General features: G+C 40.3%; 1 protein-coding gene across 1 annotated transcript; it reads left to right on the forward strand.

Annotated features, from left to right (window-relative positions):
• Window positions 1-6,449: 6,449 nt before the first annotated feature.
• LOC140134045 (uncharacterized) lies at window positions 6,450-14,093 on the forward strand. Its single transcript, XM_072154711.1, has 7 exons — window positions 6,450-6,647; window positions 6,880-7,024; window positions 8,217-8,330; window positions 9,187-9,331; window positions 10,851-11,002; window positions 11,879-12,021; window positions 13,512-14,093. Exons 1-7 carry the CDS (start codon window positions 6,545-6,547, stop codon window positions 13,691-13,693), a joined length of 984 nt encoding a protein of 327 aa, XP_072010812.1. The 5' UTR covers window positions 6,450-6,544; the 3' UTR covers window positions 13,694-14,093.
• The last annotated feature ends 841 nt before the right edge of the window (window positions 14,094-14,934 follow it).

The following is a 14,934-nucleotide window of genomic DNA, read 5'->3' on the forward strand; positions in this document are numbered from 1 at the left end:
GACTGCAAAATCCTTCAGTTTTCACATCAGATGTTTAAAGGGAACCTGTCATCTGGATGTTACATTTTGAAATAATGACAGGATCCCATGGGCTATTTAATATTAATTACAGATTAAGGCTGCATGCACACTGCCGTTGCCCACCGTACCGTAGCACGGCGGGCACACTGCAGTGTGCGGGGAGAGGAGGAGGAGGTGAGCGCTCACCCCCACCACTCTCCATAGGAACATATGGCGCATGGCGCCGTAACAAGGGAAAAGATAGGACACGTCCTATCTTTTCCCAGGCTACGGAGCGGTACGGTGCTGCACGTGTGCTGTATACGTGTGGCCGTATATACGTCCCCTATACATGTGTGTGACTGTAGCCTAACACTTTTAATAGTATATAAAAGTATACCTGGCTTCCTGCCAGCAAATAGGACCGAGTCATGGCGGCGTGCAAAGCTATGAGCCCCCGTCTCATTACTCTTGTCCTGGTTATTCCCCTCTCCCTCCCTCCCTCTTTCCCTCCTCTCCTGCAAACATATACTGACAGGAATTTGTTTGCAGCAAGGTGTCAGCTAACACCCATGATGGGGGAGGGGGGGAGCGGAAGGGAGGTAGAGGAGCTCGGAGAGCAGTGATGACACAGGGACTCACAACCTTGTAACAGACACCCAAATGACTTGATACTCTTTGCTGGCAGGGGCCAGGTATACTCTTATATACTTTTAGGAACTAGAAGTGTTTTATATAAAAGAAGATATATAATTAGTATTAAACAGCCTATGGGAACTTTTCATTAGTTGAAAATGTGAAATCCTGATGACAAGTTCCCTTTTAGTTGTTTTGGAAACATTGAATCACCAGCATGCCTTTACACAGCTGGCGTTTAGTGTCTCAAACCTGTTCATCATTCAGTAGGGGAAGTTACCTGATGTTCTGGTGAATGAACAATGTACATGATGAAACTAAAGTCAGTAGACTTCACTTCACTGGGTTGTACCTGTCATCCAAGCATTCAAAAACAAGTGATGTGAGGTTTATGGACCAAGAGGCAGCTGGTGAGTGGCCCGCAGAGTGGGAACACAGAGCTTAGCACTCTTTAAGCGTGGTGGAGAGGGGTGTTATAGTGTCCTAGAGGAATGGGTGTATACATGTTAATAGTCTTTGGTGGCAGAGTCAAAAGTCAATTTTGCTAACAAATTGTTATATAGTGTATATAGTTTATCTGTTTCATTTAAACTAAACAAATCATCAGAATTACTTAGATATGAATAAATCATGATATTTGTCAAGTATTAATGGGCCTTTATTAGGACTGTACTCTAGTGTTGTTTCACTTTTCTACACAGCATATTCACCACCACTGCCGCTAGCACCCCACCTGCTCAATTACTGGAATACCGTAAAAAGTGTGAAATATGAACATATTTATTTAAGTGTACACATATCCTCATGTTTAATATTCCAGCTCCATGTTTCACACTTCATGACAACTTCAATCTGTTTGCATGTATCATTAATGCAGCCACCTTGCCGTAAAATATTTTGCTTGGGTGCATCAACCACAAATATTTGGATAGCTGTGTTGTTCACTAGATGGAAACATATGTTGTATTCAGCGTCTCCATATAAAAGGTTGGCATTTATGTAACAACATCTTCCGTGTAAGACAATCTAGACAGCTTCGCTCAAGCTGTAAATTTACATAACTCAGCATGCTTTAATGTAATATAGTTGTTAAATGGACCATGTTATGCAAGTAAAGTAAACACGCATCATGGGAAATCTTAAGAATCAATCAGCTTATATACAACTTTCATCATGTTTAGTTTTAGAGGAAATGAAAATTCTTGGAGACACTTAAAGGAATTTCCATAGTTTAAAGGGAACCTACCACCACGAATCTACCTATAAAGGTAGATCGGGTGGTAGGTGGATGTATGGGACGTGAGGATAGCCCTTTTTAGAGCTAATCCTCACGTCCCCGCTAGCCTAGCATAAACTTTATTGCCCTAATATGTTAATTTAATTAAGCCGCTACCGGGGCGTGGAGTAGCCGGACACGAGGCTACACGGCGCGGCTACTCCACGCCCCAGTAGCTGCTTTCCCCCGCCTACCCTGTGATCTTCGGCGCGCAGCTCCTGGCAGCTGCGCGCCCTCGTCCGAGAAGCCGGAGTTCTGCGCATGCGCAGTAACTCCGGCCTCGTTCCCGAGATCGCGCATCTTGGCCGGAGTTACTGCGCATGCGCAGAACTCCGGCTTCTCGGACGAGGGCGCGCAGCTGCCAGGAGCTGCGCGCCGAAGATCACAGGGTAGGCGGGGGAAAGCAGCTACTGGGGCGTGGAGTAGCCGCGCCGTGTAGCCTCGTGTCCGGCTACTCCACGCCCCGGTAGCCGCTTAATTAAATTAACATATTAGGGCAATAAAGTTTATGCTAGGCTAGCGGGGACGTGAGGATTAGCTCTAAAAAGGGCTATCCTCACGTCCCATACATCCACCTACCACCCGATCTACCTTTATAGGTAGATTCGTGGTGGTAGGTGCCCTTTAAGGCAATTAAATGGAACCTTTCATAAGAAATTGACCCAATAAACCACTACCACTATGTTATCAAGGAGCTGAGCAGCTTCTAGATGATGTTTCTTTCATGGTCTGGTATGGAGGAATCATCCAGAAAATCAACTTTGAAGTGAGATGTAAATTGTTTTTATGAAGTCAAGCAGAGTTTAACAATGAAGTCAAACTTTCCCTGCCTCACTTCACTGTAATTGATGGTCCTGCATCCAGAGAAATCAGTGATCTGATCTCCCGAAGTCCGGTGCTTGAGGAGGTGTTTACAGACAGGGAGAGCTTGACTTCAGTGTTAAACTCTCTACCTCCCTGACTTACATCCCACTTCAAAGTTGATTTTCTTGATGATGCCATTACAATGAGGCATGAGAGAAACACGATCTAGAAACTGTTCAACTGCTTGATAATATACTGGTAGTGGTGTATTAGGCCAATTTCTGATGACAGGTTCCCTTTATACTGTATTTACTCCCTTCAGCTTGAAAATATAACATTTTTGTGCCCTTTTAGGTTGGAGGCAAACAGAGGGTAGAATTTGCAGCAGTTCTACCTGCTGTTATGTATAATAGCAGCATAGTTAATGGAATTTACATGTTCAGGTACCTTGCCCATTTACACTTTTCTAGTAGGAGTGCTGTCCGAGTCTACATCTGATGGCACAGATGGACTGATTAATAGTCTACTGTGCTCTGCACAATAGTCAGGCATTTTTCATAGTCCGTTAATCCAATCAGATTCTATGAGAAAGCAATCCAGCATGCAAGAAACTTCACCATTGAAGAAAACGGGTATGTGAAAAAAATGTAATTTTTCATGCAGGTGTTTCAAGGAAGCTGAGAAAATCGGAAGTAAAAAGGATTCGGATGACACTTAGACTACAAAAATGCATGGTTGTGCAGTGTCCATCCTAAAATGGATACTGTGAATAACAATAGGCGTGAAATCTAACCAATTTGTATCAGATTAGGCTGTATTCATTGACCGAAATTAGGGTTATGCTTTTACACTCAGTTCAAGGGTGGCTGTTCTTAACCGGTTAAGGACCAGGCCCTTTATTGTATTTTACACGTAAAGTGCTTTGTGGTGGCTTTATTCTGCATAACAAATTGCACTTCATATTGATGGTATTGAATATTCCATGCCGTGTACTGGGAAAAATTTAAAATGCAGTGAAAATGGTGAAAAAACGCATTTGTGCAGTTTTTTTGTTGGCTTGGATTTTACAGCTTTAACTGTGCGTCTGCTTTATTCTTTGTGTTGGTACTATTGCGGGGATGCCAAGTTTGTATAGGTTTTATAATGTTTTCACACATTAACAAAAATTAAAAACTCCTGTACCATTTTTTTTTTTATTTTGCCATCTTCTGGCACTAATAGCTTTTTCCTACTTCATTGTACAGAGCTGTGGGTGGTGTCATTTTTTGCAAGTTTTGATGAAATTTTCATTGATATCACTTTTAGGACTGTACAACCTTTTGATCACTTTTTATTGATTTTTTAATATTTTACAAAATGGCAAAAAAGTGCCATTTTTGACTTGGGGTGCTAATTTCCGTTATGGGGTTAAATGCAGTGAAAAACCGTTATTATATTTTGATAGATCGGGCATTTTTGGACACAGCGATACCTAATGTTTTAATTATTTTTACTGTTTATTTATATTTATATCACTTCTAGGAAAAGGGGAGTGGTTTGAGTTTTTAGGGTTTTTTTATTAGAGTAATTTTTTTTTTACTATTTTTCAGACTCCCTAGGGTACTTTAACCCTAGGTTGTCTGATCGATCCTATCATATACTGCCATACTACAGTATGTGGGAATATTCCTCCTCATTCATTACAATGTGCTCATAGCACATTGTAATAAAAGGGTTAAAATGAGAGAGACTCGGGTCTTCGGAAGACCCAAGGCTTTTATGGCGATGGATCGCCACTCCCTGATGACATCACAGGGAGCAACGATCCTCAGTGCCCATGCTCTGCCATCTTTTTGAATCCACCGGCAGTTTTGTCGGCAGCGATCGCAAAGACTTACCGGCTATGAATACATGGTCGCGAACCGATTAAAGGGGTATTTCAATTTAATTGAATTCATCTTTCATCTAATTAACCTTAAATGTAGCCTTATTGTCTCTAAGAAACAAGATAGCTGTCCTTAGATATGACCACTGATGCACGGTGCATGGCATGGGTGGCCGTGTATGCTTCATGTATTGAGGCCTAGCTGATCGCCTCGTTTCAGTGTTTTCCCATACATTTTGGGGGGGAATTTATGAAGACTGGCATTTAGAATGACACTCTTAAAATTCCCAGCACTGGTTTTCCTGCTGCGGTATGTGGGCACAAACTCCACAAATTCGGACCTGTAGACCAGTGTTCTTTTGCTGTAGTCTTTGCCAGGACTCCGTTGGGGACTAAAGTAAATGTGGTGGGCCAGGAATTTGCGTCCTGGCCTGCCTTCTGCGCGTCCGGCTATAAGGCCGCTCCTCTCCCCAACCGCACTATGCATCAACACACCCATAGTGGCGTGCAGGTTGTCGAAACCCAAAAAGTATCAAGGACAAAGAGATTCCTCTGGCAGAGAAGCAATAATTAATCTCCCCATTTATAAAGAAACAAATTATTTCAGACATAAAGTCACTCCAGCAGCAGTGGTCATATCCAAGGACAGCCATTTTTAATTTCCAAGGGACCATATGATTACATTTCTGGGAATTTATCTTCACACATGTGGATTTTTTTTCATAACAACCAATTGAAAGAATGTATAAATATGGCAGAATGAAACTAATTATGAATGTCTACGTATTTGGTAATAACCTTTAAACAAATGTCATCCACACAAATTGCCTTAAAGGGAACCTACCACCACGAATCTACCTATAAAGGTAGATCGGGTGGTAGGTGGATGTTAGGGACGTGAGGAGAGCTCTTTTTAGAGCTAATCCTCACGTCCCCGCTAACTTTTGGGAAACTTTATTAACCTAATATGTAAATTTAGTTATGCGGCTACTGGGGCGTGGAGTAGCCGGCACAAGGCTACACAGCGCGGCTACTCCACGCCCCAGTAGCCACATTACTCCTCCTACCCTGTTGTGTCTGGCGCGCAGCTCCTCGTAGTTGCGCAGAACGCCGGCTGAGCAGTCCCAGCTCCGAGGCCGGAGCTACCTCGCATGCGCAGTAGCCGGCTTGTCAGACGAGGGCGCGCAGCTACGAGGAGCTGCGCGCCGGACACAACAGGGTAGGAGGAGTAATGTGGCTACTGGGGCATGGAGTAGCCACGCTGTGTAGCCTCGTGCCGGCTACTCCACGCCCCAGTAGCCGCATAACTAAATTTACATATTAGGTTAATAAAGTTTCCCAAAAGTTAGCGGGGACGTGCGGATTAGCTCTAAAAAGAGCTCTCCTCACGTCCCTTACATCCACCTACCACCCGATCTACCTTTATAGGTAGATTCTTGGTGGTAGGTTCTCTTTAAATAAATCTACCACTACAGTACAGAAAAATTACGCTAAACACACTCACGTATTGTCCTCTGCATTCAATCTTTTCTTGTTTTCCTTACTATATAAATAAATCACATACTAATAATATCTACATTTATATACAGTGATATCTAAAAAATATATAGTCATAGAAGTTTTAATAGGACCATTTAAGAAATCTCTATACTGAGTATATACGCAGGATACCATATTATGTATATAACAGGTTTTAGGCTGATCTTACTCACATTTCAACTGCAAATATTTTTACTGTTACACAAGGGGAACTCATTACCTGCAATAAACTGAAGAGTGTCTATGCAGTATTGGTTTCATAAGTCCCATTACTACTTAAGTACAAAGTCTCAGAGATAAGATCCATATTTACACAACAGACATTCTCTCTCATGTATAAAAGCCCAGCACTGAAAGTCCACAACTAGACAGGTGGTTCTCAGCCTCCCTTAATTCATCTCCTTGGCTGTTACTGACCCAGGACAATGAAGGCATCTAACATATTATTGATAACCCTCATCTGCCTCTCGTTCATCTCTTACATCGTTACCGTGGTTTTCAATGCTTTGTCAGCCGTATCTCAAAGTGGTAAGTTATACATGCCTCTTCCGGGAGTGGTGGAGGTAATCGTTCATCTTTACAGAATGGTTTAGAATAGCACAAAGAACAAGAAGAGAAAGAAAAAAATTAAGTGTCGGACCATAAAAATAATTTCTGGGATTTGAAAGAGAAGTAAATTTACAGTTGTAGTAGATATAAGTTTTTTTTCCTAAAATCTGTTTGTTTGTAACAAATTCTAAATTTCTATTTGATTAATTAGGCCTTTTTATCACAACTGCCAGCAACATTTCTGGCAAATACCCGCTAGACGTTACACCTGCAGGCTGGACTTTCTCCATATGGTCGGTTATTTATATCTGGAATGGTCTCTGGATTATCTACGTTGTTTCTACTCTATTTAGACGGTAAATACAACATTATTGAAACTGTATTACTGAAATTATTAAATTATCATATATATATATATTAGTCTAAATATAAGCAGTAAACTTCAGAAGAACATTTTTGTAGAGTTGTTACTACATATGTCTATATTTCATAGACATTTTTGCTGTGCCCAGGCTTTGGTTGCTTTTAGATGATGGCTATATTCCGCCCCTGAAATACATAACTTATCTAGCCCATATTTTCCAGACCAAACCTATCGCAGAAGCACAACTTATAGCATCTATGATGCCTGGAGGACATCTGCCTCATACTAAGACACATGACAGCAGAGGCCAGTGAAGAGATGATGCTCCTGCTCCCTGCATAGTGAGCAGAAAGCTGTGTGGTGAATGAATGAAACACTCACTTGCATTAAATTGACAGCCGTGGAATCATTATGTACAAATGCCATCGGATTTCAGGAGTGAGCTTAGATTTCACAGTATGTTAAAGGGAATGTGGGACCTTGTTTTCACTAAAAACAGGTTGCAGAAGCCCAATACACATGCATTGCTAAGATGCCTTCTCTAAGCATTTGCTTTATGATATAAATGTGTGTTTTAACTTACCTGGCTTCCTGACAGTATTCTCTGGTGAGTTCCAGGGTTTGCTATAGTTTGGATGCATTTCAAAAAGAAACATGTGTCAGGTCTGTGCTGCTCAATCACTCCTCAGCTCTCATGCTCAACCATTGTGCTCCTGTACAGCTCCTTCCTCCCCGGCTGATGTCACCTCACCACACTGTGAGCTCTTTCCCTGTGTGAGTGAAGGTTCAGGAGGGAGGAACTGTACAGGAGCATAAAGGTGGGGGCTGAGAGCTGAGGAGCAATTGGGCAGTACAGACAAGTCACTGGGACACCCTGGGACTCACCAGATGATTTTGACAGGAAGCCAGGTAAGTTAAAACACACAATTATATCATATTGCAAATGCTTAGAGAAGGCAGAAAGGCATATTTGCAATGCAGGTGTAATGGGCTTCTGCAACTTAAGTGAAAATTGCAGTGGATTGAGGGTACAGAATGAAATCATGCAATGCATGCAATATAGAAGACACCTGCCCTGTATGGAGAGGGCTCATCCTGTAAAACCTCTCCCTACACATTTAACATCTACATTACATGGTCAGTAACAGGTTATATCTATCTAACAGATCTTTCTATTGTTTCAGCAATAAAAGTGGCCCAGTATATCTCCAACCAGAGGTTCACCCACCAGAATTCTTTGCATTATGGATAGTTAATAACCTTATAAATATTGGTTGGCTCTTCCTCTGGGACAGAGAGTAAGTATTCCATTCATTTATGTAATATTCTACGTGTTGAGAAGTGGCAATCATAATGGAATAGAAATTGCCCTATCATGCAGATAAACAAGGGAACTAACTTATGGATCCTGGTATCATGGCTGTGGCTCTTATATTTGTTACCCATGCCCTCCTTCCTTCTAATATCAACTTTTAAAATTATGCTAATTAGCATGGAGGGCTCTGGTGGGTCTTGCTTCTTTGTGCTGCAGCTTCACAGGCTGTTATACTGCCGCACCCTCCTCCCTGCTACCTCAGCACTTCTCCCTCTGTGAATTTCCAGCACAGAGGGGCTTTGGTACAACCCTCCAAAGCCCTTCAGGCTAACTTTTTAAAGGGAAGGAGGCCATGGATAACAAATATTACCACAGTCACTGGATGTATGAGTAATCTCCCCTATTTTATCATGCTTGATTTTGATGGGAAATTTCCTTTAAAAGGGTTCTCCAACCCCATCACAGTTTACTATGCTATACAATAACAAAATGAAGTTGATAAAAAAAGAAATCTCAATTATCCTGTCATCTTATTTTACCATAAAGAAACTGTTGCCTAGCAGATTTTTTTTAATAAACAACAAAGAATAAATAACAAAGAATGGTGTTCCCCTTAGTATTCCCCTTTATGTTTCTGGCCCCCCAGCAGTCTTCAGACTCCAACCAATACCAATTTTACCAATGCATAAATATGACTTGTTTCTTATATTTTGCCTGCTTTGAGATCCTCTTCATGTGCTTATGTCATACAATGTATCTCATGATATTAAGTATTAGGAAATAATCTAGTGATGGAAACATTAAAAATAACTGATTTCTCTCTTTTTTGTTTTCTATAGGCTTCTAATTTTTGCCAATATCTTCCTAGCCCTAATACCCATAACCATCTTTCTAATGCTTCACATGTCGTACAGAAACTGTTATCGCCATGCAAACTGGATGTCGCAAAATCAGCGTTTTGATCTGTGGTGCATCAGGATATTGGTAAGTAATATATAGTGAAAATGTCTACTGCTTATACTGAAAAGTAAACCATAAGGATGTCAAAGGCTGTAAAGATTACAAAAAACAGGGAACTCCACCCAGATTTCTGGGAAAATGCTCTTGTATCCAGAAGGTCCTCGCTTTACATGTAACGTGGTCACGTTATGTGAAGGTCACGTCATGATAAAGGGGCATGTCTAGTATGTTGCATGTACACGTACTGTAAGACATTGGGGCACATTTGCTTACCCGGTCCTGCGTGATCCCCAACCCGGAAAGTCCGCCGGAATACACATCTGCCGCGATTCACTAAGATCGTGCTCCCGATATCCTGCATGTGTCGCTTCCCCGATTAGGTCTGCTGGAGTTCACCATCTTCTTCCCGGTGTATGTAAGTGCAAGTGATGCGACACAAATTTAAATGTTAAATCCCGCACTTAGTCCGAATCCATACGAATCCGTCCGATTGTCCAACAGCCTTCTTCCCAATTTCTGTCACAGGAAAGTCGCGCAAATGTGCCAAAATCCGATCCCCGGTGCGAACCAGATCTAAATTGACAAAGGTCGAGATGGCCGAAGCTTCTTAACTTTTTGACCTGCCATATTTTGAATTTCATACAAATCTATATAATGGTGAAGGCTATATGTTGTGAAGTTATCATCTTAAAATTATCAAAAAAGAAATACAAGAAAATTGTGTGTGCCAAATCTTTCAGAATTGTTGAAATTGGACTGTGAATCCTATTCTGAGCACCACTAAACTATGAGGAGTTCGGTTCCTGTGTTATCAAATGCTTGTATTTATGTCATGATCCTTAAAAAAAGGCTGTGATATGAATACAAGCAATGTCGGACTGGGCGCCTAGGACCTTGGTATAACTCCATGAAAATATTTCTATTCTTTAGCTACATGCAAAGGCTATAATAAATTATAATAAGAACTGACCCGCTGTAACAGACCATGTTTTTCCTTTGTAATCTCTTGGATTTATTCCAGTGGATTAATAAGAACGGTGTTAACCTTTGAGGTTTTTAAGCGCCATATAATATAAAACATTTCCTGGATCCCTTTCTATTAGAGACTACATTTCATTTGTTCTGGTCAGCAAAAAAGCACTACCACTTGTGAATAGAAATCCATTAATTCTCCATTGATTTACTTGTAAAATCTGATGTGACTGTTGTGGTATTTTATGAGACAAATGGCCCCTGTGAACCCAGCTGAGTTGTCATATATAATTGTTTTAAACAGATCTGGTATTAAATGTACAGTATGTGAGTCCTGGACAAATAAGAACGATACAAAGTTATCTTGCACCCCCTGATGGTGAATGGCGGCACTGCAACAATGTGTTTATGATAAATGAGTATAATTGTAAATTTGTTGCTTTTAATTTAGACAGATATGACAGTGAAATGTCATACACAGAAATGTAGCGATGACTCTGTGATCCTGTGTATCTTCTTCTATGTATGTCAGACTTCTGGGTGGATACAGTGTCCTGTGTTTGCTTTCTAGGTACATAATGGATTGGCTACATACGCTACATGGACTTCTATTGCTACAATTGTAAATTTTGGCTTAGTACTGAAGTATAATGTCAGCCATGTAATGGAGCCATATGTCAGCAGTGTTGTTCTTGGCCTCATTATGTTTGCTCTCCTGTTCTGGTAGGTACCAATAAGAGCTCCATTTTGTATATTTGTGTTTTATCTCTCCTATAAATCTTTTTGCATTTGATATAGAATAAGGTTGGTCGACTAATTGCTCTAATTGCCTAAATAACGGAAAGCAGTGTTATTTTTTTGTTTTGCAGCTTCAGCCTTAGATGCATAGTATCTGGGTGACGTTACATATTGAGGCTATGACACAGTTCAGGCCATGTATGAATACTGTCTCCTACTTTTGAATGCTGAAAGGGATCCTGTCAGCTGTTTTTTTCTTGCATATCCAGTGTCAAGAAATGATCTTTCCTATTGTGCTTCCCCCGCAGAGAAGTCAACTTTAGTCCAGTATATTCAAATTTAAATAGTCACAAAGTCAGAGAGCAGCTCCATCTAGCCATATAGTCATTGCACTAAATCAGACACAATTGGACTAGCAGTTCTGAGGGGTATGAAGCTGAGGTCAGACAGTGAGGCACAGTGATATGTAGGACATGCCTTATAGGACATGATTTAGTACAGGGATCAGATAAAGCTTCACCCCGCAACTAGTTATTGGGAATTTGTCACTCTAAGTTTAAACATTTTTTATTTTATTTTAGAGAAATAGAAAGCATAGGGAGAGACATTATAGACGACTGACGACCAGTATGCTAATAAGGCTATCTACTGTCAGGTTTGTAGTCACAGAATGAAGCTAAGACAGAACAGAGCTCAAATTGCATATTAGGGGAAAAATAAGGATGCAAAAAGTTTGTGTATGTGGTAAAAGGTCTTTTTTAATAGTGGTCACTTCTGAGATAACAATGTGGGACATTGATCTCTGGTGGCATCCAGCTACTTAAGACCATTTGTGCTGATATTATAATCCTTCCCCTATAGGTTCCTGATGGAGTCATGTATGTTTGAAAAGTATGTGCGCTACACGTTCACCATTTACCCAGTAGCTATTGTCGCATCAGTTGGCATCTTCCTTGGCGTAGATGAGGACCCAGAAGAATTTTCTGACAATGAGATGATGAATGGTGGGTCTACTTTTCATGGTATCTGTGTCTTCAAATTCTTACCTACAGTCATTAAAGGGGTTGTCCATTTTCAGCAAATAATTGATTTTGTTTGTCTAATGAAAAGTTATACAATTTTTCAATATATATTCCTCACTGTTTTCTAGATCTCTGCTTGCTGTCATTCAACAGGAAGTTTCATATTTTACTTCTGGTGGATAAACCCTGGTCCCTGGTCATGTGATGTCACGGCAATTTAGAGAGTAGTCAGAGCTGTGTGATATAATGAGCAGTGCACCTGTGTGACATCACATGACCAGGGACCGGTTTACTCAATGTCAACAAGGAAGCTTCGTGTTTAATTACAGGAAGCAGAAATGTAGAAAACCTCAAAGAAACATAAGGAAAGGTAAATAGCAACTAGGCATGCCACTGTACATTTTGGATATAACTTTTTAAAAAGCTTAAAGCGAAAAGTTGTTGAACTGCAGTGTTAATGTACATTTAACACAAAGCATGAGTGCTTAGAGCATGTGTCTGAGGTCAGAGTTTGTTTGTTTTTTTATTTAATTTTTTATTATAAAAAAATACAAAATACAAGTACATACATATGATCTAACACTTCACAGTTTTCATTAACAATTAATAAGACAAAGACTATACCAACTTATACCATTAACCCCACCTCCCTCCCACCCCCAACATTGGGATTAATACACCCAAAATTATACAAGAGTGAGCCTTCCTGGTCTTATACATCAAAATCCAGAGCATTCTTGTTTTTACACAGGGAAGGGAAAAATTGTTCAGAGGGGTTTTCCTTTTCTTTTTCTTTTCTCCTCCTTCCCTCCCCCTCTCTAAAACAGACCTATCTGGTCCCTTCACTCTTTACAAATCCTCCGCTTTCCTACTGTCCCACACCTGCTCTGCTGTATCGGTATCCATTTCCCAGAGACCAAACCCAGGTTTCCTTCTCATACCCCATGAGATAGAAAGAAAGAAAAAAATACAATTTTTTTTTATAGATTTCATAAACTCCAAATGAGATCTAGGTGAAAATAAAAACTCTCTCTATTTTTTTTATATTTTCATTATATATTTCATAGAAGTGATATTCCATACTTCCTAAGAAAAAATGATAAATAGTGATAACAATTAGTGTTTTCCCTTTACAATGGGTTTTATGTAAATTGCACTGTTAGGTAACAGATAACAAAAATTTTCTATTAACTAAAAACATTTGGTAGAATTATCAATTTTCTCATATATGGATTTGCACCAAATGAAATAAAATGAAGCCTGTAGCATAAGAAGCGGGTTACAGCATGGCTGTTATATAAGCACATCAATAACTAACCAAAAAGAAACATTTTGCAGTTTGCTCTTAAGCTCCCTCTAGTGGAAGCTGCGGGGAGCCTGAATTTGTGCTGCCTGTGCTGGTAAAGATGTCTCAGTGATGTGACTCATACAGTTATTGTGCAGTCGTCCTAATTTTATTTTCAACTTTACAGCTGTGATCATCGCGGTCAGCTCTGCATTTTGTGTGATACGTTTTATTCTCCTTTTCTCGTGCGACAAGCTAAGACCAATGATATCAGAAGAGAAAACAAATCATTCTGAAGTTGCCTCACCGACATCACTACACACCAATGGTCACCTCAATCCAATGACTATAGAAATGGAGGAACCATGAGATGTCAGCATAATGCACAACATCAGTTAATGATGAGAATGATATACTGTATTTAAGGGTTTTTTTCAGTCTGTTCTCTGTGGATTGGTTGGGATGGGTAACTGCAGCTTAACTTTATTATTATATATACTATATAGTATTCAAGTGAAGTAACAGAACCCAACCAAAGAGAATACGGCCGTTCTTCAGTCTCCATTCTTTGTGTTGATTAAGATACTGGAGTGTCCGACCCCCATCCTATGGATAGGTCATTAATATAAATAGACCTAAGATGTATTATATTGAGTAGGTGATGATGACAGATGGCTAAGTCTTTAGTTTTGACCAATGAAAATCTGTTTGGTGAATTTCTCCACCTCCTAATTGATGCAGAACCTATGTATAAATTATTGATGCTCAGAGATTGATGTGTATTTTTTTAATAAAACTGAAAATATCCAAAACGTGCTGAGTCATCTTAATGATAGAATCTCCATTATATATGAAGGAACTTTTGATTTACAATTGAAAGCCCCGAGGCACCTCTTTCCTCGCATTGCAGTCCTCTGGATGTTGTCATCTCCCACTGGGCAGGAAGTGTTGATGGGTCATCATTTTCACTCTTGCGACCATTTGCAGGGGTTGGGGGGCATGATGGTCAAAACAGGACCTTGGTAAAGGACCAGATAAGTGGTCCTTATGTTTTTTTTATTTCTCTGTTCCAACCCTCCCAAGGCTCTTCCGGGTAATACTGCCTAGTACTGCAACTTAATCACATTCCTGTCTATCTGGGGTGTCAGATCATAACCGATTACATGGCACATCTGAAAGTAAAATCTAATAAAAGGGATTTTATGATAATTCAAGTGTACCTAATCTTTACACCAGTGGTTATCAACCTTTTTATAACTTGGGACAAGCTACATGCCAATTTGTTTTTCCAGTCAATGATGAGGTGCACCCTCTCCATGGTCCCTGAAAAAATTGTGTACCCCACCCCAACATAGTGCAGCCTTTCCTGCAGCAACCCCCATGCAATGCTCCGGACTGCAGAATTTTTATGCCCCCTTTCCTGTCAACCCTCCTTATTATGCCCCTATTCCTTCTTTCTTGCAGTCCACTCTCTATAGTGCCCCCTTTCTGGGGCTACAAAAAAGGGGGAATTATAATACTCCCATAGCCCCTTCTTATAATTGCACCCTATGCTTTCACTGATTATAGTAGGCAATGGGCGTTCCACATTAGAAATCGCTTTCTCAAGC

This window comes from Engystomops pustulosus, chromosome 5 (assembly GCF_040894005.1).
Source record: "Engystomops pustulosus chromosome 5, aEngPut4.maternal, whole genome shotgun sequence".
NCBI classification, from domain to species: domain Eukaryota; kingdom Metazoa; phylum Chordata; class Amphibia; order Anura; family Leptodactylidae; genus Engystomops; species Engystomops pustulosus.